Source organism: Battus philenor, unplaced genomic scaffold, assembly GCF_028537555.1.
Source record: "Battus philenor isolate CCGP_79_NKW_IND1 unplaced genomic scaffold, ilBatPhil1.0.hap1 SCAF_25, whole genome shotgun sequence".
NCBI lineage: Eukaryota > Metazoa > Arthropoda > Insecta > Lepidoptera > Papilionidae > Battus > Battus philenor.
The window spans coordinates 6,417,202-6,443,899 of NW_027181688.1; the positions used below are offsets into that span (position 1 = coordinate 6,417,202).

General features: G+C 32.4%; 1 protein-coding gene across 1 annotated transcript in view; it reads left to right on the top strand.

Annotated features, from left to right (window-relative positions):
- LOC137924908 (irregular chiasm C-roughest protein-like) overlaps positions 1-13,501 on the top strand; it is a 62,715-nt gene extending 49,214 nt beyond the window's left edge. The window contains exons 15-21 of the mRNA XM_068768302.1: positions 70-240; positions 1,201-1,316; positions 2,531-2,685; positions 4,997-5,185; positions 5,649-5,755; positions 12,100-12,202; positions 13,065-13,501. Coding sequence (XP_068624403.1) covers positions 70-240; positions 1,201-1,316; positions 2,531-2,685; positions 4,997-5,185; positions 5,649-5,755; positions 12,100-12,202; positions 13,065-13,102 — 879 coding nt within the window. The 3' untranslated portion in view covers positions 13,103-13,501. The remainder of the gene's footprint in view (positions 1-69; positions 241-1,200; positions 1,317-2,530; positions 2,686-4,996; positions 5,186-5,648; positions 5,756-12,099; positions 12,203-13,064) is intronic.
- The last annotated feature ends 13,197 nt before the right edge of the window (positions 13,502-26,698 follow it).

Sequence of the window (26,698 nt, forward strand, 5' to 3'; positions counted from 1 at the left end):
GATCTAAGAACAACTATTAATGTAAGTAACAAAATATAAATTCTAAATTTAAATGTACTCGTTATACAGGATTATTCGAACACGGGGTCAGACAGTACGCTGTGTTCGAACGCAAAACTAGGGAGTGGTATTCCATTAGCCGGCACTGTGGCGTTGTCTGCAGCCAACCAAAGCGGCACATATCAGGGCTATAGATACAGCAATGATTACACAGATCCCGCCTATTCAGAATGCTACAAGGTGCGTATACTGACGCTTCACACGCGAGTACAGTTCATTTCATTATTCGTTACAACTGGCATCAAAATATTCTACACTGATGACGTCAAACTTTTAACAAAAGATATATTTTTGGCTTATCTATTTCAATTATATAATTAACTTCCAATTTACATCTTGTACTTAAAGATATAATATGGACTTTAAATTTAGGTATTGAATATAGATTACGTTTTGTATATCTTTGGAAAAAAATCCTTAATGGAACATCTTTCCGTAGTAATAACATCTAAAGGCCAGACTCTAAGAGTCTAAAATCTACGGTTTTCTTTGACTTTTTTTGACGAAATTTAAAGATCGCTCTAACATATTACTAGTGCCTATCTTAGAGTAGAGCTGTAGTTTCTCGCACGTCATAAAGACGTGAACTGAATTAGCTAACGCGCCATTGTGTGTCTAGGACACATGCGTCGGAGATGATCTCTCTCCTGGAATAAGTCTTCAAGGCCTGGTTATGGGTGTTGAAGGAGAGCGTGGTATAACCTCTTATAATAATCAAGTCTGTGTTTGACAAGTAATGATCTTAGAAAACTTAATCTAACGTAGTCAATTTACCTTCTATGAAGCGAACTCGTGTATTATTGCATTTTTCGGAAATATAAATAAATATCATTACGTTAATAAAATAATGCAAATTATTGAATTTTTCAATATTAATTTATTTGACTTAAATCATATATTTTATTTGACTAATATAATAATTTAGCTATATTATTTTTTTTATACCTGCAAAGTATCGTGAAAGATTTTTGTAATTTCCTTTTGGTATCTAATTAAGATCTAAAACAGATTTTTATAATAGAATCTTTACCTAGTTTTAAGTTTATAAAGTTAAAGAACTACCAGCGTTATAATTAACACAAATCATAAACATACATACAGAGACAATAATATAAATAACAATGAACGTTTATCTTTTAGGGTAACGGATTTAATAATGGCTACCAAACGTATGTGCATTATGGACATGACTATACACCTGGCTCGCTGAGAGTACAGTCGCCAACATTAAGCAGTGACAAGCTTACTCCTAACAGGTAAGAAAATATAAAATACTCCGTATTAAAACCACCAAGAAGATATTTCACAGGATAGGGTGGCCGCTGATCTTAGGTCGCTTTGGCGGCCATGGAATGACTGGCCAAGTTACTCACGAGATGGATCTACGGTTTGGTCAATCATTTAATATGAGGAAAAGGTATATGAGAGGGTTCAATATTGGTTTATCCACAAGGTGCAGACCTTTCTTAAAGTCGTAAAAGAAACAGGCGGCTTCAAGCCGTTTTATATTGGAAAACAGCTGAAATGAAGTCAATGCACTCAACTACTCCCGTTACCTTCGTTCGTATACAGATTTCCTCACTTCTAATTTGATTTTGTAGAGAAATCAGGAGTATAGAACTGTCCAGATCTGACTTATAGCTGGGCAATGAGCCTCGAAGTAAGAGACCACGCCTTTATGCTGTAAGTCATCACCGCTGCCAAATTTTGATTCTAAAAAAAAATAATGACATATTGTATTGAGGTACCGTATTGTTCGACTATATGTACATACTTAGTATCGGCGGGTTTTCATCGATTATGCTGAGATTGTGTCCTCTTAGGCACTATCTAATCAGAATATCAAACTCGTTTCTAACGAAGCCCAGGTTTATTAAAAGAAGTCTTGTAAAGTGTTAGTACGTAAATCGAGTACTAAAGTTCCACAATATATGTTAGACTTTCGTTTACTTAGTTTTAAATCTGATATTAAAAGTATATTTTAATAAATCTAATTATTGCATTCAAGTTTTTAGTTGATCGAAATGTGTGGATCTTTGTTTGTTGACTAATTAAATGGTTGATATTTTAATGTACATATGAAAAATTGTTAAATTTCATTTAAAACAGCAACTTTGGATATTCTGGCCTTCTCTTCTAGCAGATCAGAGTTCCAAGCCAGTGGCAGCTTACAACTTATAATGTTAAAATAATCCACAATTGAAAATGTGCATGTAAAAGCCTACTTAATTGAAGATATGTTTATTCAATGATTTCACGCCATTGAGCTTCAACATTTTAGGCGCGCTGTATTACGATTGTTTACTATTTGGTTATTAATATTTCTTACTGGCTTCCATAAGTCTGTTTAAAAGCAACATACATCAGCATGTTCCAGATTTTAATAACTAATATTATAAGTATTGGTAAATGACCAAAAAATATTAGTAATTTCGTGTAATAAATATAAATTGTTTTTATTTTTATCTAGATCAATAAACGGTAGTCTACCTAGAAGTGTGGAAACATCGTCTACTGTACAATTCAATGCTGGAAATGGCTCTGAGAATAATTCATTGCAGCGTTCGACCAAACGGCAAGATAGCAGCAATGCCTTAAATAATTTAGGAGTGCCGGCTGGCGATGGTAAGATACATGACTGTCTTATATACTACATACTAAATTATATAAATAGTTTACTAATACTCTGGTATTAATAGTTTAACAGTACTATTTCATATATACTACGTGTCTTTTTAGTCTTTAATTTTAAAGAAAAAAAAAGATAATCATAAAATGAAAAACTTTTTTTTTAATTTTAAGCATTTTCCGTTTTTGGCTTTAGTTCCAATAAAATAACATACGCGGTACCAACATTGACACCATCGCCTTAATTCAATTCTTGGCATATTACATAAAAACTTAACGTGCATTCTCCTCAACACTATACAAAAACATACTATTAAGATACGGTTAAGAATATTTGATTTCTCATAAGGTTACAATAATTATTTACTTAGAAACAAATTACAAACATAAATAATTATTTTAATACGAGCGCTCATATGCCACTCTGTTTTCGTTCGGTTTCATGATAAAATAAAAGAGGATTATAATTGTAAAACTTTTGTACCATACACTCCCGTGTAGTCTTTTCAACCCAAAAACGATGACTACAACGCATAAGATTCTTCCAAAGACATCTATGTCAAATTTGCAATGCCTGTTAAGGGGGTTGGCGATTGCAGAGTAGTATTATAGTAGGCAACGGACGCTGCTATCCATCCTCTAGATACTTGTTTTTGCAGTGACAATCCCGTATAATTAATGCACAAAAGTGTTAATTATTTATGATTATTTCTCGAGAATCGAACCAGCGACCTACGATCGCACTGAACTTCCACTGCCCACACATGTGATGTCCCTAAATAACCAAATATATATAATAATAATCCAAGAATTTCATTAAACAAAAACTCATTAAAAAAATCTGTCCGTTTGAAAAAGAATAAGTAAGAAAAGGACCAATATTTAGCTACTTCCGCACATGCAGTAGTAGTCGTGCAACAAAGTGCACCGCCCGCTAGCTCGCTGATAAATGCGAATGCTGCAAACAATGCGAATTACACAACTGCCACCGTTAAATCACTCAACACGTGTGTTACCCCTCCACGGGGCATTTTCAGGAGTTATGTTACACCGATTAGTGCCAAACATACTTACATTGTACACATGATTACAAAAAAAAACTCGTCCGTATTATGGTGAAGTCTTCACAGATCACGTTACATGTTATGTCTTACACAAATGATCACTATAAATGATCCTACGTGAATATTAATATGAATTAATAAAATAAATCAATAAATGATTTATTTTAAAAATAAAGAGCGAAAGTCATTTTTAATACAAATGTTAAGAGTTATATTTTGCGCAGTGCGGAAGGATTCGTTGTTTATATCAATGAAATTGTAGGCAAAATGCCTTCGATTATACTAACACAACTGCGAACACAATATTATCTAAATACCGTGTTTATAAAAGTGATGTAATTAAAAAATTTATGAAACATAAGGTTTAAAAATGGTTTAGCTTTTTAAACAGGAAATTGTGTAGTATTCATTCACATAATAAATTACTATAGTGTTATTCAGTGAACTGGAAAAATAAATTTAAATAAAAAAATGTTTATTACAATTACACTACACAGATTAAAAAGTTAAGCACAAATTAATTTCTTTTATATCGTATTTATTTTTCTCTGTGAAACTGTCTCGTAATATTTGTAAAGTTCGCGAGCACAAGATAAATCAATAAATTTAAATTTTTTATTAAAATTTTACCACATTATGTACGGGCGACTACAGCTATTTACTGCGTTCTTTCAATAAAACTATAAAAATATTGGTAAAAATATATTTGCGTCGCTAACAATATAAATACAGAAACTATGACATAATATGATATTCTTTGGAGCAGTGGTTGCCCATACTGACTGTGTGACTTGCGATTTTGCATCGGTTCGTTCCTCGACATGAGTACACTTTACATGTGTTAATATACCCAGTTTTTGGATTGGGGCGATTTTTGTGTCACACAGTACAATTGTGTACTTCTCTCAATAAATTATACATCAAGGCGTGCGATTTTTTTTACTTTTTTCCCTATAATATCACAACGGAAGTAAATGTTCACTATGTTCAATTAAACATAGATTGATAGCGTCTTGTTTTATTATTTTTGTTAAGAAAGCCGATTGATATTCTTTTTTGTTTTATTCACTTATTAACGTTAAGATAAAAGCTAACATAATAATGGCGTGTATGTCTACAATACGCAAAATATTTCATTAGTACTATGTTATACAAAACTAATGTAAATTTATGTTATGTTCTAATTAGCGAGTGTATTTATAATAAATAAACAGTGAGTACAATGAAATATCGTATATTCGTAGGTGTGAGGGTACCCAATGGTGGTATAATACACGGCGTGGACGTACGGTACGCTGCTACTTATGGCAACCCACATCTCAGGACTACCACAAGCCTGGGATTCCCCACTACCGTCAACACAGCGAAGCCTGCTTCCACGCCTGCACCTCCGCCATATTCATCAGTCAGGAGTTCCGTTATCTTACCATCAGGTAATTATTCTCCTTCTTTTATTTTTTTTTAAGTTTCATAAAATACCAATGAGTCACTTATTTTTAGTTGTTGGTAACGTCTTTTATATTAGAATATTTTTATGAAATTATATATTTTTGCACATAATTATACTATGTTAACTTTACAATAAAACTTAAATATTACTATGTATACATAGCCCGTGATCTGTATTTTTGTATCTATCCTAAAGTTATTGTCTAACTAATTTTTACAAAATGCGCTTCATCGGGAGAGAGAGAGAGGGAGAAAGCTAATTTGTTTTTTATTGATAATTATGTAAATACATTTATTCAGACGGCCATCATAACCAAGTTGTATTAATGTAATTGAAAAAATTAAGGCAAAAACCAAGCCTCCATTTCTCTATGATATACATACATTTATTTAATTAATAAACAAGACCAAAGTACACTAAGTTTTAGATAAAAATATTCTTTGAAGGCAATTCATCACATTCAATAACTTCTCCAACGAGCATCGCTTCACCGCAGTGCGCTACAAGCCCGGTGACAAATTCTACCATCTCAACAGAGAGCACACAGCCAATGGTCAGTATTTATTCATTTATTATCAGCCATGTTGAATTGTCAATGATGAGACCACATATAACGCGCAGAACTGATGGCCGCTGTTACCTAGATTTTGGAGTGGTGACCATGACCACAAATTGAATAGATAATCTTGTTAAGGTCGATGGAATACGCAGGATTAGGAAAGCTTTTTACTACGTCCTACAGCTGAAATGCTGATGATGAAGCAGTTCAAAAAAGAAACTCAATTTATTTTTGAATAATTTGGCAAGACATAAGTTGTTTATTCTTGTATATATTGTGTACATATTTAAGAACAAGGATTCGAATATCCTACCCGAGGATAAATTATGCTTATTTCATACATCAACTCCTTTATTACATAACAAATGTTTGTAAAGGTTTGTCGATAATGACTAATTTGTCGTAATAACACTTGAAGTAGGAAATTGTATTGTTATTTAATCGTCTTAATATTTATTTATTAACTAGGGCGTCTAGTACCGACTTTATGCCTCCAAAATATTTTTCACTGTAGCATTCTAAAAGAGTAATGTAACTTTTTCAGAATTATTATTTTATTTATTGATTTAATGTGTTATAAACGAATTATTTTGTGATTATAATAAAACGCCGGTTGTGAGATTCGAACAGAACTAACTTTTTATTTACCTTCAGAAACATACCTACATTTCAGTTTATAACAATGACGGTAGGAACACTATACAATCTATGTTCCAATAGATGGCGGTATATGTATATTAATTAATTATTATTTGTATATAATTTCAACACCCCCACTATATCAAATAATCACATAATGACAATATGTTAACTGAACTATCCATATTACAACTACACCTAATACATTCATAAAAGTGTGATGCTTTTTAGAACACAAACTCTTTGTGAGCATATCAGCAGGCATATCAGCTGTCGACAAATATTTTAATTGAATAATATTATTGGAAACACATTCTCTAGTAAAGTGATATTTCACGTCAGTGTGTTTAGACCTATTATGAAACACAGGATTTATTGACAGCTTCTGTGCACTCTGATTGTCATTGTATAAACAAAAACTATACATTTTATTTGTTATTTCAAACTGTAAAGCCCGCAAATAAATGGCTTCTTTACAAGACTCTGAGATAGCCATGTACTCAGCTTCACAACTTGATAGAGCCACAGTTTTCTGTTTCTTGCATTGCTAAGATATTATACCATTGGCAAGTACAAAACAAAACCCAGTATAAGACCATCTATCCAAACGATTGTTTGCCCAATCAGCATCAACAAAACCTTTTATCTCAGAACTTCCATTTGCACAATATTTTATACCATAGTTTATAGTCCCTTTTAAATATTTTAAAACCCTTTTAGCATAACCCCAATGCTCACTAGTGTGACAATGATTAAATTGACTTAAATAGCTAACCGCATAAGTTATGTCTGGTCTAGTTAAAACAGATAGATACATCAAGCTCCCTATGAGCTGTTGATAAGGTACTTGGTTATTAATATTTTGTTTGTCTTTCACACTTAATTTACTCTCCATAGGTGTATCAACAGCCTTACAATCTGTCATATTAAACTTTCTTAACAAGGTATTAATATTATTCTCTTGACTTAAAGTTACTGACTTATTTAATTTGTCAAAATTAACGTTCATTCCCAAACATTGTTTTACTTGACCTAAATCTTTAATTTGAAATTGATTTGACAATACATTCTTAAGTTCTTTAGTTTCTCTCTTACAATTTGAGAATATAAAAAAGTCATCGACATATACTGTAACAATAGTCTTAAAATTATCAACATTTTTTATATACATGCATGGTTCCAACTTTGATTTACAATAACCTATTTTTAACAAACAACTGTCTACCTTCTTATTCCAGGCCCTTGAAGCCTGTTTCAGACCATAGATGGCCTTATTTAATTTTAATATTTTATTAGAGCTACCAGCAACATCATAATAATCTGGTTTTTGCATATAAATAGTTTCCTCCAAATCACCATTGAGAAATGCAGTTTTTACATCTAGATGTGTAACATGAAGTTCCAATAGTACTGACAATGAAAACAATAGTCGTAGGGTAGTATGTCTAACAACAGGTGAAAATGTCTCTGTGTAATCTAACCCATACTTTTGAGAAAAACCCTTGGCAACTAGCCTGGCACGATATCTTACATTGTTCTCACTGTCACACTTCTTACGCAAAACCCATCTACATTGCACTATGGTTTTGTCTCTAGGCATATCAACAAGTTCCCACGCATTGTTACTATCAAAGCATTGTAACTCATCACGAATAGCCTCTAACCATTGCTCTTTTTCAGGTCCTTTTAGAGCCTCATCAAGCGAAATTTCACTATTATCTTCTATATTATGACCGATGCAAGCATTAGAAAGCCCATACCTGTCAGGTTGTCGTCTCTGCCTACATGCAACATCTCTTCTACCGACACTTACAATACTTTCCATAGAGCTATCGGAAGAGTCCTCTTCTGGTACATATGTCTCATCAAGGATATCTTCATTTTCAGAGCAATCTGAAAAAACCCCCACTGAATCTTCATATACCTCTAAGGAGTCTGCAGGTATTTCTTGGATTGGAACAGAAACTTCATCAGCTACTAGTGGTTTTTCAACAATGATGACATCTCTGCTGGTTGTAATCTGCTTAGTTTTCAGATTGTAAACACGGTATCCTTTTACATCATCTGGATATCCTACAAGAATTCCTCTTTCAGCCTTTTTATCCCATTTCATTCTTTTTTCCTTAGGAATATGTATCATCACAATGCTCCCAAAAACTCTCAAATGGCTAATGTCTGGCTTTTCTTGTGTCCATAACTCGAATGGAGTCTTCCCATTTAGAGTTGATGACACAGTCCTGTTTTGTAAATAGACTGCAGTGTTAGATGCTTCAGCCCAAAATTGTTCATCAAGTTTAGCATCAAATAATAAACATCTAGCTTTCTCTACTACAGTACGATTAAAGCGCTCTGCCAAGCCATTCTGTTCGGGCGTGTAAGGATTACTTCTTTGATGAATTATCCCAGAATACTTGAGACGATCATCAAATTCTTTATTACAGAATTCTCTACCATTATCGCTTCTTAAAATTTTAATTTTCTTGTTAAGTTGGTTTTCTACAAGAATTTTATATCTTTTAAAACAACTAAAAGCTTCACTTTTGTTTCTCATAAAATAGATGTATATCATGCGGCTATAATCATCAACAAATAATATAAAATATTTGGATCCTCCAATCGAAGCATTGAACGGTCCACATACATCTGTATGAACAGTATGCAGAAGTTCTTTACTTCTATAGCCATTCTGTGGAAAAGGTAAGCGGCTTTGCTTACCTTCACAACACACCCTACAAGACAATTTTGAAATATTTGCCTTTTTATCTAGTGTGATTCCTTCCACTGCATTCTCCATTCTATTTAGATAATTGCTATTGACATGGCCCAGCCTGCGATGCCAAATATCGCTCGAGTTCATTACAGCTGCCATCAATACTTCAGGCATTCTTAGCTTGTAGACACCATTTAGTAATGTAGCAGTACCAACTAATTCACCACATTTATTGTAAATCTCACAGCCACTGTTGTTAAACAGTACTCTATTGCCTTTAGCAATTAGTTGACTCACAGAAATTAGATTAGTGGTCAAACTAGGAACACACAATACACCTTCAACAACTATATCATACTCGCAGTTATCTGTTAAGGTTGTTATCGATACGTCACCAGAACATTTCACCGACACCTTTTCTTTATTCGCGACCACAATTTCTTTGATCGAATGCTCAACAGAAACATTTGTGAGCCAGTGTTCATTAGCGGTTAAATGTGCACTCGCTCCGGAGTCAATATACCAGTCATTTTTGGAGAAGGCACCATTTAAAAACACAGCACTAAATGCGTTTAATTGTTTACGTTCACAAGACTTGTTATTTTCTGAATCTTTATCGGAACTGGTGCATTGATTGCGATAATGTCCTGTTTGTTTGCACTTGTAGCATTTTTTAACCTTCAATTTTGACTTTGACCTTCTGGTGAAACCCGAATCATCAAACAAATTTTTGAGTTTCTCCCATAACTCTTTAGTAGTCTTAGATTCTTTTATATGTACATAAAGAGATGGATCAATAGTTAAAATCAGTTTCGCCTTAGTTTTTAAGTCGGCTGCGGCTTCTTCGGGTTTAGTAACTTTGATGTAATCAAAAGTTCCCTCCAATACGAGAAAATTCTCCGCTGCGAAAACCCACTCTGTGTAGTTCTCCCGACCTTTCAGCTTAGGCACGTTCACGATATAGCTATTTGCCATTTTTAATTTTTAACTATATATCACAACTCACAGTTCACAAAACGTATAGTTCTCAATCTGCGAAGACTAATCGGCACACTTGTGCAAGTCTTTTCGCGAGAAAAACAGTTTATTTTATAACTCGACTGGGCGCATAACCTATAATAAAACGCCGGTTGTGAGATTCGAACAGAACTAACTTTTTATTTACCTTCAGAAACATACCTACATTTCAGTTTATAACAATGACGGTAGGAACACTATACAATCTATGTTCCAATAGATGGCGGTATATGTATATTAATTAATGATTATTTGTATATAATTTCAACAGTGATTGATGCAGCCGTTAAAATACAATATAAATTTGCTACGCGTGATCTGTCAAATGCACGAAGTTCAAAGAGAACTGTCAAACGCGCAGTTTCGATAGTGAAAAAAATTTCCTCACAAATTATTCAAAGACATAATAGCTTTATTATATAAGAATATTACAAAAATATATAAAATACAGCTTAAGTTTATGTCTGTTCGTAATATGCTTACGTACTGTGAAGAGCTAGCAAGAAACACCTTGGAGCCTGTGCTGTGCAAGTTTCTTGAGACATATATATATGTATATATATATGTACATATGTATATACATATATATATGTATGTATGTGTGTATGTATATATATAGCGATACACTTTGTAGAGCCTACCATATGATTGTTATGTGAAATAAGGAAACTAAAGATAAAGTAATTATTGTTTAACCTTTAACTATGGACGTCATTTTTTTGTCACACTACTATGGACGCGCGGTCTCTCGGACCGCTATGTTCTGAAGTCCAAAAATTACGTAAATATTAATTTTATTTGTACACCACTGTATTTATTGTTTTTTAGGTACATTAAAATCAAATAATTTCGAGGCTTTTAATCAATCTTTCTTTATTTGTAAATAAAATAAAGCATACCATAAATTAAAGGCACTTTTTGGCATACATTTACTAGAGATCAATTGTAGGACGAAAAACTCGAATGAATTAAACTTTTTAGAAAAAATAACAATCAAAACTAAAAATCTAAGGTTTAACCTAATATAAAAACGAATAAAAGTCTTCTCAAATTAAAATAAATTTTTTTTGACATTGTTTCAATTGTTTAAAATTATTGGCAGTCCTTGCACAAGGGTTTGGAACACTGTAAACATAAGACCTGCCTAAAACTTATACAAGTGTAATTGGACTTTCTCTTTAGTTTTGTTGGACAAAGATGACATGTTTTTCGTTTTAATGAATCACTCTCCTGGCTAGGGGGTTCATCTAAGAGCATATCTGCCCCTAAAACTCGCTTCATTGTCATTTTCAATTCGTTTGGTATATTTGGTTTTATTGCTGGTCTTTGCATATGCGGAAGATCATCACTAAAGATTGGGCTATTTTTTTTAGGAATACTCCTCTTTTTATTTTTTTGCTCTGATGCTCATTGTGTAGTATATGAGCATTTATACCGCACAAGTCAAGAATGCGATATAAAATGAGCATAGACCATCTTCTCGTTCAATATTCATTGACATTTTGAATGAAAATAACATAAAACAATCAAATTAAACGAAATCACAGTTTATGTTATTTACGCAGGAAACGCGGACGTGCGGTCCGACAGACCGCAGTTAAAGTATAAAGTAAAATAACTCAGTTAATTTGTGTCCGCCGACACAACCTATCATCTCATTATACGTTTCGGCGCTAAAACTGAAGCTACTGAGAGCATTAAACACGGGGAGCAAGGGGAAAGGGGTAAACACAAAAATTACAAACTGCAAGCGGTCTGTGAGACCGCGCGTCCACAGTTAAAGGTTAAAAACAACGATGTACATAACTATATGTTATAAAATAAAAGGAGCATTCAAAGATAATCTGCAAAACATCGTGGCATATTGATTATAGGATGGCTTCCAGTGACTGTATGACATCTTAACACACGTCTTGACTGATTGCTTACACTTAATCCAGTATCAGAGAACTAATCTCGAACATTCCCGTAGGTTGCCGTCGCCGTGTCGTCAACCACGCCTCAATCTCCAAGCTCCCATTATATATTAGCTTCGTCTAACAGGGCATTGAGTAATGCTACTGTTACTAAAAAAGGTAAGAATCTATTATTTAATTTATTTTATAAGAAAAAATAATTATACCTATGTGCGTTAACTGGGTGGCGGTTACAACCTTTCCATATAAAGTTAATGGCGAGGAAAATGAAAGCCAGGTGTAATTGTTGTGGTGTTTACTATATAAAAGAAAACTAAAAATAAATTTAACCTAAAAACAATGACAGCGACTATATTACTTATGGCGTTTGATTTCAAATCAGTGTTCTATTTGAATTTGATCGCGCAAGAATAATTTATCTTTAAAAAGTATTGTCACCGTAGTGGCCAGTTAAACGAAGCGTTCTTACTTGAACGCCGTTTACGGTTTTATGTACTACGTTTTACTCGAACATTTTTTGTTCATGTTGCTTAAGATTTTTCTTAGCTTGTTTGCAGTTTAGATGTGAGGTCTAGATATATGGATATGCAGAACTAACTTTAAAATGTAAAGAATAAAATAAAATTGTCAAATATTTTTCTCATAATATAAAGATTTTAACAAAAAATTTACATTGTGTACAGAAGTTAAACATGTTTTACGTTTATATAGGGTGTTTGGTCATATGTGTCAAAGTTTTTAAATATGACATTCTCCATGTATCTATTAAAAAATCAATTGTTTCAGAAATAATAAATAACATTAAGAAAATACAGTAAAAATAGTTTAAACATTTTAAAATTTATATTGTAACATATTAAAACTAATTATTTTTGACACATTCTCTCGTTTAAATCTTTACACCTTTTACCGATCACCCCGTATAGTGATCAATACACGCGGTCTCCAATAAACCAGCTCTACAAACTTTTGAATATAACAAAAGCAAAATAAAAGTTTATTTTATGCTTTTTATTTTCAGGTACTAGCCATCAACAGCCTCTAGCTACACATGTGTGAAATAAAAAAAACTGTATTGTTATAAATAAAATTAGCTTATTGAAAATAAGAATATAATACGTGTTTTTGGAAGGATTTCAATTTTTAAAATATTTTTACATTTCCTAACGTGTATATGTCGATGTGCTTTTACGTTTATTATTATTTGAGGTGTTTTATTAACTGTGCTTTTCTTGCGTATTATTTGCTATATCCGTTCAGTAGTAATAATTGTTATTATTGTAATCCATGCATATTTACTTAAAGTTATCCGATTAAAAACTAAAGAGGAGACTTTAATAAATCACTAATTGGTGAATGTCTTCAACCAATGATGACTTATGGATCTAAGACGTGGTTGTTTACAAAGGGCCTGAAGGCTGAAGGTCACTCAGCGATGTAAGAGCTTATCGAAACAGAAACGACGTGAATAGGCCCCCCGCTAGGAGGGCTGACCACATAGTAAAGGTCGGGGAGAGGCCTATATCACGACGACGATTCGTTAACAAAACTATAGAGGCAGCTTCAATGAATATATTGTATTAAATTAACAAAATGACATTTTGGATTCTCTCTCCGCGTACAAACATATACTTGACCTTTTCATTTGATTAGCATCTTGGTATATTTTCAATACAAAAACTCTTTCCATAATTAGCCAACAATACTTTAAGTAAATATGCATTGGAATATCTCATCTCTGTATTACAAAGGTTTATAAATAGTTGCATTTACTTTCTAAGTACTGCGTCAATTTTCATAGAGTTGTATCATTGGCCTTGTAGAATATAAGTACAGGTGGTCTTGTCATATAACTGTTATCATTGGAAAGTCAATTTCACAATATCAGATTGAGACTGCTCTTGTTATGTATGTGATTTGTATATGTAACTAATGGATGTAAGTAATGTTTAGCTTTATTGACACATTTGAACGCTTGAAGGTTTGATTTTCAATGTTATTCTATTTAATAGGATAATTAATTTTAATTCCTTGATACTTTTTTATTTTTTTATTATTACATACTTCAATTTGATAACAATCCCATATATATAAATATATATATTTCAATTGTACATCAGGGGTGTTAGAGTAAAATACAACTTGGGCTAAAAAATCAATACTTAACTCTAATTAGGCGCTAAATATTCAATGTTCATAGAAACTAATATTTTGTTTTGACTAGTACAATGTAAAATTATTATTTACGTCCTAATATTTGACATCTTTTATCTGATACTATCTTTTGTATGTCGAATGAAATTTCCTTCTCGAATCGGTCCGCGAGTTTCACACCCCTACTGTACAATATTCTCTAAAGGCATTTACACTTATTTTCGTTAGGTTTATCATAGATTTTGTGAGTAACTTATGTATTCTACTACGAAAATCTAAACTTTTATAAAACAGTTCGGCGTGTGTTTTTCACTTAAAAAATCTTGAATATTTGTTGGGTGTTATCTGTAATCTTTTGTTTTAATGGAAATTATCAAACATGTCATATTAGGCTGTTTACAATTGTAGAACAAAACAATTCACGACATCGTAGTATATTTGAGCTTTAACAATTTATGAGTGCCATACCGTTTCATATCACATTTATTATAATATTAACATTTTTGTTATATTTCATCACTGTTCGTTATTTTTTTCTCTTTTTTAACTTTCAAAGAGTCCACGCTCAAAAATTATTTAAAAATTCTCGATCTAAGACTGACTAGTGTAACCTACATAAACTTTTTAATCGTTCCACTTGAGAATAGGGCACCACTGGAATTATTTAATCGATTTTTATCAGCAACCATATATAATTTTTACTATTTCCGTCTTTGTTTTTTTTATTCGAAGGTCTACGTTTCAAAAAATTTACTTGATAATAATATGATTTCGCTAGTGAAACGTGGTCTCTCACTTCGGTCTTACAGCACTAAACGTCTAGTAATGAATAAGGAGATCGATTGATTTTTCTTAGAGGAGATCACAGTCTGGCAAGTGCTGAGAAGGATGTCCACTTATAAAGTAGACCGACGGCCTTGTTATTATCTTCGGAAGGATGATAACACTGAATGCAGGCTTCTCATCGACACTATAAGAAATCTCGAAGAGAAGCTTGTCCAGCCGTGGGCGTCCTAGGAAGTGAATATGAATATATAAATTATAATGAAGATTAAAATTATTTAATTACTTTCACATTTTTTTAAAAATATTTGTAAGGACCGTGGTCTAACATTAACAGTGTTTTGTTATTAATTATTTCCTTAATCTGTATTTTCGACTGTAACTATTGTCTACTTAAAATATATCCGATGATCAATTTTGTAAAACGGGTCAATTATATAAATTGCTGCTTCATAATATTCGAACGTAAAAATATCACGTAACGATTGTCATACAACTAACTGCTAATTGCGTTATTAAAATAATTATTCACGTCGTAAATGTGGGGTGATTTGTTAGCTATGAATGGCGGTTCGATTTCTGACCGTGGCTTTCCGTTACAAATTATTGATTACACTGTTAGACAACGTGAGGAGAGGGAGGCTTGTGTAGTTAACGACCTAGGTCGTTAAATAGATGACTCGTAGTGTTTCCTTTCTATATTACAACCATAATCCAGTCTGTAAAATGTGTTTTCAAATAATTTCTATGTATTTATGTATACACTGTCTCTACATCTGTTTTGCCAGAAGTTATTAGTCTGTGGCGCTCCAAAATAAAAAGTAAATTGATATAACTATAAAAGAGATAAATTTATTTATGGATTAAATGTGAAATGAATTAAAAATATTGTTGTCGATAAATACTGACCGCATCTGTTTAATTGTAATATAAATTTGCAACGCAAGAATCAAAGCCGAGAAGTTCAAAGTGAACTAAACGCGTGAATTTTTAAGTCACCATGTTTTTTGAAAAATTTCGCTCAATTTTCTTTTTTTTTCAATAGTTCAATTAAAGGTCGTCTTCTTCAAAGTATTAAAAACCAAAGAAATATATAAAAATCAGTAAGGGCGTTCCAATAAAACCAGTATGACAAAGGCAAATAAGGATTTAATTTTATATTTGAATGTGTACAAGCCTTAAAATAGACTTCCGAAAACTTAGTAATTATGTTGACAGATGACGTCATTCTTGTTATTGATGTATTTATTTTAATACTACGAAGAGGGAAAGGTATGAGGAGGAACTCGATTTAAATCAGTGGTACAACTTTTAAAGATGGCCGCCATTTACAGTAATGTAAAACATCATATCAAAGCTATCATTTTACGATGGTTTTAAAACAAACAATTTACACCGACCACAGTTAATTAAAAAATAAATACTTAAATAAAACAAGTGAGAGAATCACACAATTATTTTTAAAATACAAAAAATACGATAAAATGAAAACAGTACATGTCATTTATTAATATCAATAAAACTATTCTATCTTAGAGATTATTTTCCTGTGATAAAGTTTCAATTTATAGTTTTAAAATGATGTATTTCAAAATGTCTCACTACTAACGACATTGAAACTATGAGCCTAGAGTTTTCATATCATTTAGAATAATATCGTTTAGTAACAATTCATCCGTCTTCATACATATGTAACTGACATACAAGAACTCATTTTACGATTGGTAGGTTAATATAGTCATACATTTGAATGCTACTTTACAATCGCTATTGTTTGAACACAGTCTTTTAGGCATCTGTTTATACAATATATGGGGTTTTCCTCTTGTTATAACATTACAGTTTTCTTTAATATACCGATTAATAATACTTTATAATTTTTATTATTTGTAAATATATAGGTATTAGTTAGTACACATACTAATATATAACTTTACGTTACGTTTTGTTAAATAAAATATTTTAGGGCCTAACAGATAAATCTATTTATTAATCGGTATATTGTCACTGTATTGCTCTAGAAATCTGCAACGTATAGATATCACGTATATATGAGTGATATTTTAACGTTGCACACTCGTATAATTATTTTTTCTGTGATACATAGATTAAAGTGTTTCATGTAAATATTATATGCTATTTTGTAATTAAATGAGTGATGTTGTTAAGAAATATGTATTTAGGTGAAATTGAAAATTGTATTATGTAAAGCTTTCGACTTCGTGAAGTAATTTTAGCTGTTAGAATAAAACGACGGTAAAGTTTTATTGGAGTGAGATACATATAGTGGTGCAACGTCGAATGTTAACGCAACATGGAACCTATTAACTTAGTTAAATTGTACAAAATACTTTTTTTAATAAAATAAAATTTTGGCCTACGTAATCACATTGCAAATTCATTTATCACTGACCCTATCTTGACAATATTCATATAGATCCATCACTGACAGTTATAAGAATATTGTAATCAAACAAAAAATATATGTAACTTTTTTGTAGTGAATACATATGCATAAGTAATTTAGCATTTTAATTTATATTTATCAATATAAATAAAAATAAAAAAATGAATCATGAATTAGGAGACCCATAGATGAAAATAACTAATATAGTCAAGCGGATTCTTTTGGGTTTTAAAAATACTACTCTTGTTCCCATCTTGTTTTCGGGACAGGGATATACACCCTCCTACTTTTACCTGCCCACTCTCACTCTGCACAATTCCTCTATTTATTTCCTCTTTCATTCTTCGTACTTTCTGTCATTTAGCATTTACATTCGAAAAATATTGAATTCTATTCCAGAAAAAAAAAAACAAAAAAAAATTAATTACCTATACTTCTGGCGGCCGGCCCGCCATCAGTTGATGATTTGCCCGAGTGGCCCCTAGTCGTAATAAGTCTGTGCAACCATGGTCTAGTTACTTCACCCACCACCCTGCAACAAAACCGCAAGAAAGTGTAGCGGTTCTGCTCTTCCAAAAGGGAAGCGATGTTGCCGGAAGCATTGCTCCTTCATATTTCCACTTCGGGTTAAGCGAATTGGCTTTAAAACTAAGATCTCCGATCACTGTCTTAACTCTTAACATACTTTACGGGTCAAATGTTTTTGAACTTTTGCATTGAAAATATACTTAACATCTTATAGCTTTTGCACCTTTTACTTGATGACTTTTTATTACTAATTAATCGACAGTTATAAAAACATTTTTTTTATTTTGTCTATGAGTAACACTTTTCATATAACGTTATCTATCATATTTCATACATTCTATCAGGAAACATAAAGCCAGGTCTTTTGACACGTGGTAGAAATAGGTAAATTTTATATACGGCACCTCGGTCTCCCACTTCAGGTCACGGCAACATCTCACTTAAAAAGCCGTAGAGATGGGTTTTGTCGGGATTTTTTGTAAGATTGATTCCATAAGGAGATCCGTAAACTAACACAACACACAAATAACTAAAGTGGTAAGCGTAGCGTAAGCCTACAAGGTGAACGGTTGAACTTCCTAATGTTGTCAGAAGTTAGAAACAGACTGCTTCCAACTTGGTCTATTAGATAGCTAAGAGGGAGGACTGAGTCCAGCAGTGGACATCCTGCGCTAAAATTATGACGATGGTAAGTATAGAAATAAAATATTAAGTAAATTGAAATATTAAATCATCACAAACAAAACCAATTAAATTTATAATAACAACTACACAATGAATGAAACTAAGATATACAACTTCATTTAAAAATATTTTATTTTATAAGCAAAACTGCATATAAATAATGAAATTGATCTTAATTTCATGTTGTTGAAATTTTAAAAATTACTTTTTGTGACGTCATCCATCGTTTTTTTTTTAAATATCACATTGCATTGCTATGCGAGTATCTGCAATGTATTGATTTAATTCTATATAGCAGGGGTCGCCAATTCTTTGAGGCTCGCGATATATACCTTATATATATGCCTTTAACTACATATGTTACTAATTTGGATAGGTTATTAAGTTTTTTAAAAGTTATACGCAGATTTTAAAAATATAGGAAAAGGAGTAATAAGGAAAGAAAAAAAATATTTATAAATTAATACAAAGACGGTAATTTTATTTTTGTAAAAATGTCCCTACTGTGGGTTTGGGCAATATCACGTTCATCTCGAATCTAGAGCAGATATTTGTTCGTCAGTGTTATGCTTTGAGCAAAATTCGCACTTTACAAGTCCTTCTTGTATATTAAAAAATGTACTGAATGTTTGATGTTGTAAGGCTAAATGGAAGGCGGGCGATATTCAGAACGCTCCACACAAGATGGACGGATTTTATTAAATCTGCCACTAAAAAGTCAATAAATTAATGAGTAGCGAGGGCACCGGAACCAATTGGGACATGAACATACTCTAAGAAGAGTTCACGACTGAGAAAATAATGCATCTACGATTTTGGAGTTGGTAGAGTTGAATTTGATTTTTTGTTACATATTTTATTATATATTACGTAACAATGCGAACTATTAGTGCAAACAAATCAAAAATAAATAAACAAGTTATGATCTTACAATATCTACCAGGAAGTAAAAATGATTTTCATATTTCATACGTTCATCCTTTTCCCTTTACAATGTTTTGCATAAGGTCGGGGTACAGCTACGGCTGTGTTTGCTGAGACTGTCTCGGAATACGTCAAGGGATATAAATTTGTTCGGGTCGCACGCTTTATCCTTACTTACGGGTTAAGGAGAAATTTTGTTGTAAGTTGTTACGAGAGTTTTTTTTTTGTCTAAGAAATATAGCATCTATTTATTTATTATTTAAATATATTATCATCATTTTAAATATACGGCGTCCACTGCTGGATACAAGTCTCTCCCTTTAAAAGTATCTTTTTTAATCTGTTTAATTTCATAAATATTTAGATAAAATAATAATGATCATAAATAAATAAAAAAGGAAGACGCGGCGCCAGTATACCCCTACTAAGTGGACCGATGATATGGTCTCGGGAAGTTGCTAAATCGAGCAGAGCCCATGCCTTGCAGAGGGCGTCTATTGGCTAAAAAGAAGAAAAAGAGGATGTCTTTTCGACTAAAAAAATATTGATGATTGACCATAACATAAATAAAAAGCGGTAGTGGGCATGCCTAATAGCGCGTAGGACATAGGGCTTCAGGGGCCTGAAGATTGTGGAGAGGAAAACACGGGCTTGTGGGCGCAACAAAGGATGTCCATCCCCAATGCGGACTTTGAACCAATATGTTAGGTCATTGGACCCTTTCATTTATTTACAGTTATTGACAGGCGCCTCTGTAAATCTATGGTGTACACCTATGGTCAGCAGTATATCTCCATCTGAAATGATAATGATGATAAAATGGTAAGCTCTTTAAATTTAATAACATTTCGTATTTTATTTAAAAAGAAAAAACTGGTGTCTAAAAACCAATTATAAAGAAATCAATACATGTACAATTTGATTTTGTTTGGACATTTATTAATAAAACTATTCATTCTTATATCAAAGGGTGACATCCGGTTGTTGGTAACATCGCTTATTGTATTATGCATCCCGAGCTCATATTGAACGAATACATCGATAATATTTATGTATGGTATCATTATATCATAAATTAAGAGAGCCTAGTACATAATAGATTCCTTAAATTTAATAGGATTCTACTGTACAATGACAAAAAAAGTATTTTTACTAAATAGTCAGTTTCATTAATTTTATGTCTGTGTATATATTACCTTCTTTTAACACCAATGTGGTTAAAAAATTTTAGAGAAACTATTTACATAGATAAGTAAGGTATTGGCCTCTGCCTCTGTTATAAACAACATCCTCATAACACATCTAATTGTAATTTTAAGATTGATTGCCGATAATTACATAACAATAAAATAATCCTCCTCCTTCTAATCGAGGCTCTGAATTGGCATTTGATTGTGATTGTTAATTTAATAAAGGCACAAAAACGTTATCTAAAATCGTTTTCAAAAATGGAATTGTATAGTGATGCTGCCATTTATCATCAACAAAATTTAAAAGGAATGGTTTGACTTCAGAGTATTCCTTCGTATTTTTGAGGTTATATTTTTTCCTAAGTTTATTTATAAAGTAGGGAATTCAGTCTTTAGGTATACATACCTATTTAATAATAATGTATTGTCTGTAATTTGGTTTTAAATAAAAGCGAAACATGTATAAAATAATAACATTGTTAATGAAAAATATGTTACAAACAAAATTGTGGTTTGTTTTCTCTTTTATTTTCCAGTGCGTGGTATAAACTTATTTTATGTGGATATATGCGTGGTCATAAAGATACTACGTGATGTTTTGACAAAAGGCCCTGCCGATAGCTTCTGCGGACGAAATGCTAAACATTCGACGTACGCTCGTATTTGTAACGTGCGTAGTTCGACTGTTGGTTTTTACTACGTAGCTTGTTTACATAATTTAGTTTTTATTATATTTGGTCACAAACGAGCACTACGTCATCCGTGGGTAAAAACCTATTGGTTAACATCTGTGGCTTATCTCGTTCGAATTTTTAAAAAATTCTGTATGTTTCGTTATATGTAAAAGCCTTAAAGAGGTTAATACATACTTCAGTTCCTGTTAGTAATTGTATAACATGCCTTATACAAAACCATTTTGACGGTGCGGTGATAACCGAGTGAAGGTTTCTGAAAGGAACCGAAAGGTTGTAAAAACAAGTAATTGTGATAAAAGAGAAAAAAGTCAGATATGTAAAACTTAATATAAATATTTTTGCAGTGTAACATACAACACACAAGCACAAGCACATTTAAATAAAATCTAGAAAAAAAGGTAATATGTAAAAAGTATATAATGATGAGAAAGGTGTGTGGTTTTAGTTTGGCAAGTTTTGAAAGGATTAAAGTATTTATAGCTCATTTGTCCGGAAAAGTCTTTAAAGTTTTTACGCCTATTTCCATACATAAGTATAATCACTCCAAAATATGTTATATATTTTTTTCTTATGGAATGAAAAAGGCCCATCACTTCTGGCAGTACAAAGTCATAGAACGATAGTAAGTATTAATTAATTTTAATATACAGTAATCAGAATTTTTAAAACGCTTTTACACGCCATTGTTTACATTAGTTATTACTTCAGAAACAATTGATTTTTATGTAGGATGTACAAAATATTAAATGAAAGCAAATGAAAACATATTCATTTCTTTAAAGTTTTTACGTGTAAGGCCAATCATCCTGTATAAGGTATTGTAATAATGAATCGACAGATAATCGAGTCATGTAAGCAAAACTGCCTCCATTAATATAAAAAGAAAAAATTAAACGGAGTGTCACGGATTTAAGAAATTTGAAAGTCGTATTAGAATTGCAGTTGGCAATCCATTATGGAACAGTTGGCACATTTTAATTAAATGCATTCATTATGTGATATACAGCGAAGTAACAGAATTTACATTTGATTTATAATTTTCCGTAAATTTGAAAATACTTATGCATACGTTTATTTTACAATAATTTACATCTTACATGCGGGTTAGCCCAGCGGTAGAGTACTGAAACTTGCGATCAATTACCTGGGATGCTATCTTATATAATTCACACTTCATGCATTAATTATATAGGATCGCCACTGCTCTCCACCAAGTTTCCCAATGATAGGTAGCAGCATCCTCTGCGTACCATGATACCGCACTGTTATCACCAACCCCTCAGTCTAGCGTGGCGATTATGGCATATCTTCCCATAGATTAAGCAGTAGGCATCTAAGGCCTGATGACTTGCAAGTAAAAATTATATAAAAAGTACAGAATAATCGCAACTTCATTGACAGGTAATCACAGCCTGAAAATTACATAATAACAACAAGAAAAAGGCAACGCAAATAACAAAAAAAGGGAAAGTTTTAAAAGAAAAATACCACATTTAAAATTTAAGAAAGAAGTAAATAAATACTATTGTGTAACCAATTTGTTAAGCATTGATATATAAAAGTTATTTAAAAAATTAGAATTGTTAATATTCAAAATTAATATTTTTTACTAATGAAAGAAAAGGTATAAATTAAATTATTCTTTAACGATTTAACGTTTTTTTATCATTAAAAAGCTGAATTGAACTAAAAGAATGTATTTAAAATATTACAAATAAATTACCTTTATCGTGTAAGGCGTAAAAATGCTTCTTGTAGAAACCGACTTCATCGTGTGTAATACAAATTTGATTCATGAGAGGAGTTCTAAAAAGAACTTTAAGTTGACTATGAAATTTACAAAGTTAGGTACAAATATAAAGTAACCTATGTTAGAATCATTACTCATTTCTCATTTATAAATAATGTGATAATGAATGAAGAAATAACGTGATGTGAAATAATATTAATAATGATAACGCAAAAATGTTATAACAAATGCTTTGCAGATCAGCCGTTAGAATAACAATTTCTTTATAAACATCTCTCAGGAAACCTCCGGCTTTAAAATCATTGTAAATATTACGTACAGCTCTTTTCCTTTAAACAAATATAGAATTATATATATATATATATTGCAAATCTCACCACTTTACCGCTATAGAAATATTATAGAGACATGGTCTATAATAATGTACTAACAGCGAAATGTCGCGAAAGATGTACTGTACTCTCTGCGGCGTTTCAAGTGACAACTTGTTCTGTTCTGTCGATGCAACGTGTTTTTTAAATACACAACAAGACATATAAATACTTTTCTAACTACTTTTATACTACAACTACTTATTATTAGATTGGCAAGTTGGAATGTAACGCGTACCAAATCGTGCAGAATAGATGGCTCTTGAGACTTTAAGATTCTGGAGTAGAGACCACAGTAAGAAAAGGACCAATATTTAGCCACTTCCGCACATGCAGTGGTAGTCGTGCAATGAAATGCACCGCCCGCTAGCCCGCTGATAAATGCGTATGCGGCGAACAATGCGAATCACACAACCGCCACCACCAAATTACTCAACACGTGTTTCACCCCTTCACGGGGCATCTTCAGGAGTTACGTTACACCGATTAGTGCCAAACACAGAGTCGGTACTTCTGATTTTAATTTTTTTCTATTACATATTGTACTACTCTTTTGGAGAATTTGAAGGAAAAGGCGACATTTGTTTTCGCCCAAGAGGGAGGCGATGCTGCGTTCTTCCATCCTTTTCCCCGTCTCGACCTCGGAATCAGTGCGGAGTCCTGCAAGCACAGGACAGCTGGCAATTATGTACACTACGGTCTAGTCCACTTCCGGGTCGCGGATGCACGAGGGAATCTCCTTGAGCAACCCAAATGTTGGATAGTGGACCATTTGAAGGTCGTCGGAAGACACCATACAGATTGCTTCCTACCGGTCCTACTAGAAATGGAAACAGTGGATGTATAACGGTTGCAATGTACTTATCCTATGATAATTAATTTTTGTCAATGAAGCGATTTTACAAAGCGATCAAGCCTATACAAAAATATTTTCATCGTCCTTTTTGTTCGCCGCCTTCCTTCTTTGATGTTTTTAATGAACCTGTTGACATAAAGACCGCTCTCCGTATATTTTTCGTTGCAAGTACAATTTATACGTACGATTGTGAATAGTAAATTATAAATAAACGTACCGCCGTATGTTCTCGTACATTAACTGATGTCAAAACTTACTAACTACTGGCTCGGGGCCAACTCCTTACTTGGGCTGATTTATTTTGTCGTCTCAGCTGATCCGGAATTCTGCTCTCTGACGTTTAACAAGCTCTTATAAGTATGCCGTAGGACGACATTTTCTATTGCAGGTCTATTTGCTGCTTGTTAATGTACTGTCGGCATTTCAACGATATCGTAAAAGAAATGAGACTTTTTTGGTAACTTATTTATAAAATTTTTAATTACATACGAAACGTCATCGCGTTTCATATGCATACCATTTATATCGGAGTTGTGCAGAAAAAACCGTTAACTGTTTATATATCTAGAAAAAGTAGAGGTGCAATATAATACATAATGTCCAACAGGCAAGTTGAAATGGCACTGGGTAGGCCTCTAATCGCGCAAAACTGATAGCTGCTAGGCCAAGGACCAGCATGAATTGAATGGATGCTGTTTATTACCGGTTCAATAGGAATTTTATCAAAGAGGTCTATGTCCTGTGTGAAATAACAGTACGATGTATTTTTCTAATTAATAGTAAAAGCATTGAATTTGGTTCGAAAATAACAAAACATTTTAAAACAAGGATATTACGTAAGAGCTGAATTTACAAATCAAAAGTCCTGGGGGACAAACATGAAAACGAATATTAAAGCCTTCAACTTCTACAAACTCGGATTCGTTGTTGACGCCGAATCGAAATCGAGGCGACGCCCCTTCAACATTTCCTATTAGTGAACTAGTTGAGAACTTTTTAATGACATTTATATAATTTCGAGTTAACATAAAGTCGCGACTCAAAGTCGAACCAAAAAATCTTCTTATAAAATTTAACAAGTAACGATCGAAAGCCTAGAACTTTATAATCAAGTTAAAGCTTTCGCAATAGTACAAGTACAGTTCAATTTAAAATTCAGGTATTTTATGTGCAATATCCATACATTGTAACAGGATTTTTACAGGTTTTTGTTTAATAAACCTATAATCTCTGTATTGAACGGGAAGCTATAGTCATATAATACCATTCTTCAACTTATAACTAAGAGGGTTTCTATCACGCCTTTAACATAGAACAACCTAAACAACCTTAGATGGTTTTTTATTGTGTGTAATTGCTACATTCTTTAAACCGTTAAAAATTCTTTTCCAACCAAAACTATCTCTTAAAACATCATTCATAGTATTATTTAAAAGTTTGTTTAACAAGAAGTATATAAATAAATAAATAAACTGTTCAACTATTACGAACAATATCAATGTTTCCTAGTTGGAGTATTACTCGTATCGAAATTTCTTTTACCTGTAAATATCTCGTCATAGACACGAAGCATTTAGATCTAACACTTAATAACTCTTTTGAAATTGTATTTCATGAAAACAGAGATAAAAATCAGGGATTTCCTCTCCATTATAACATTAATAACATCCCGACAGATTGCATTCTGCAGATGGCTCCCTGCAAAAGTGACAAGTTCAAATTACTTTAACCGTGCCGACCTTTGTTAGAGTTTTTTTTTATCTCTTCCGTTTTTGCGTGATGCCTTAAGATTAAAAGACGTTCCATTTTCCTTTGAACTCCTATCCACTTCAGTTGACTTTATTTAAAAATATTCGACCTGAAAATAAAACTTGTTGAAGTTTCTTTTGAAAATATTCAAAGGATAAAAAGTTTTTCTTATTCCTTACTTAAAGAGGTTAAGTTAAAAAAGTATTATTCAACGATAGAGATTATAAATCTATATCAATCTATGTCATCGTAAATTTGTGTATATATTAACGTATATACATATATGTTAAATATAAAATTAAAATGTTTGTCTCTTGTATGCATGGCAGCTCAGCGATAGATAGCCCAGATTTTCAATCGAAAGTCACGAGTTCGATTTCCGGGATACAATCTTACATTATTATTTTTGGGCATTAATTGTATAGTATTGCCACTGCTCACAAACAGGTTTAGATGGGTAGCAGCGTCATCTGCGTACCATAATCCCACACGACGATTATTAACCCGACTGCCAAGTGCATACGGTATATGTATAGACTCTGGAAGTGTTTAAAGAATATACTG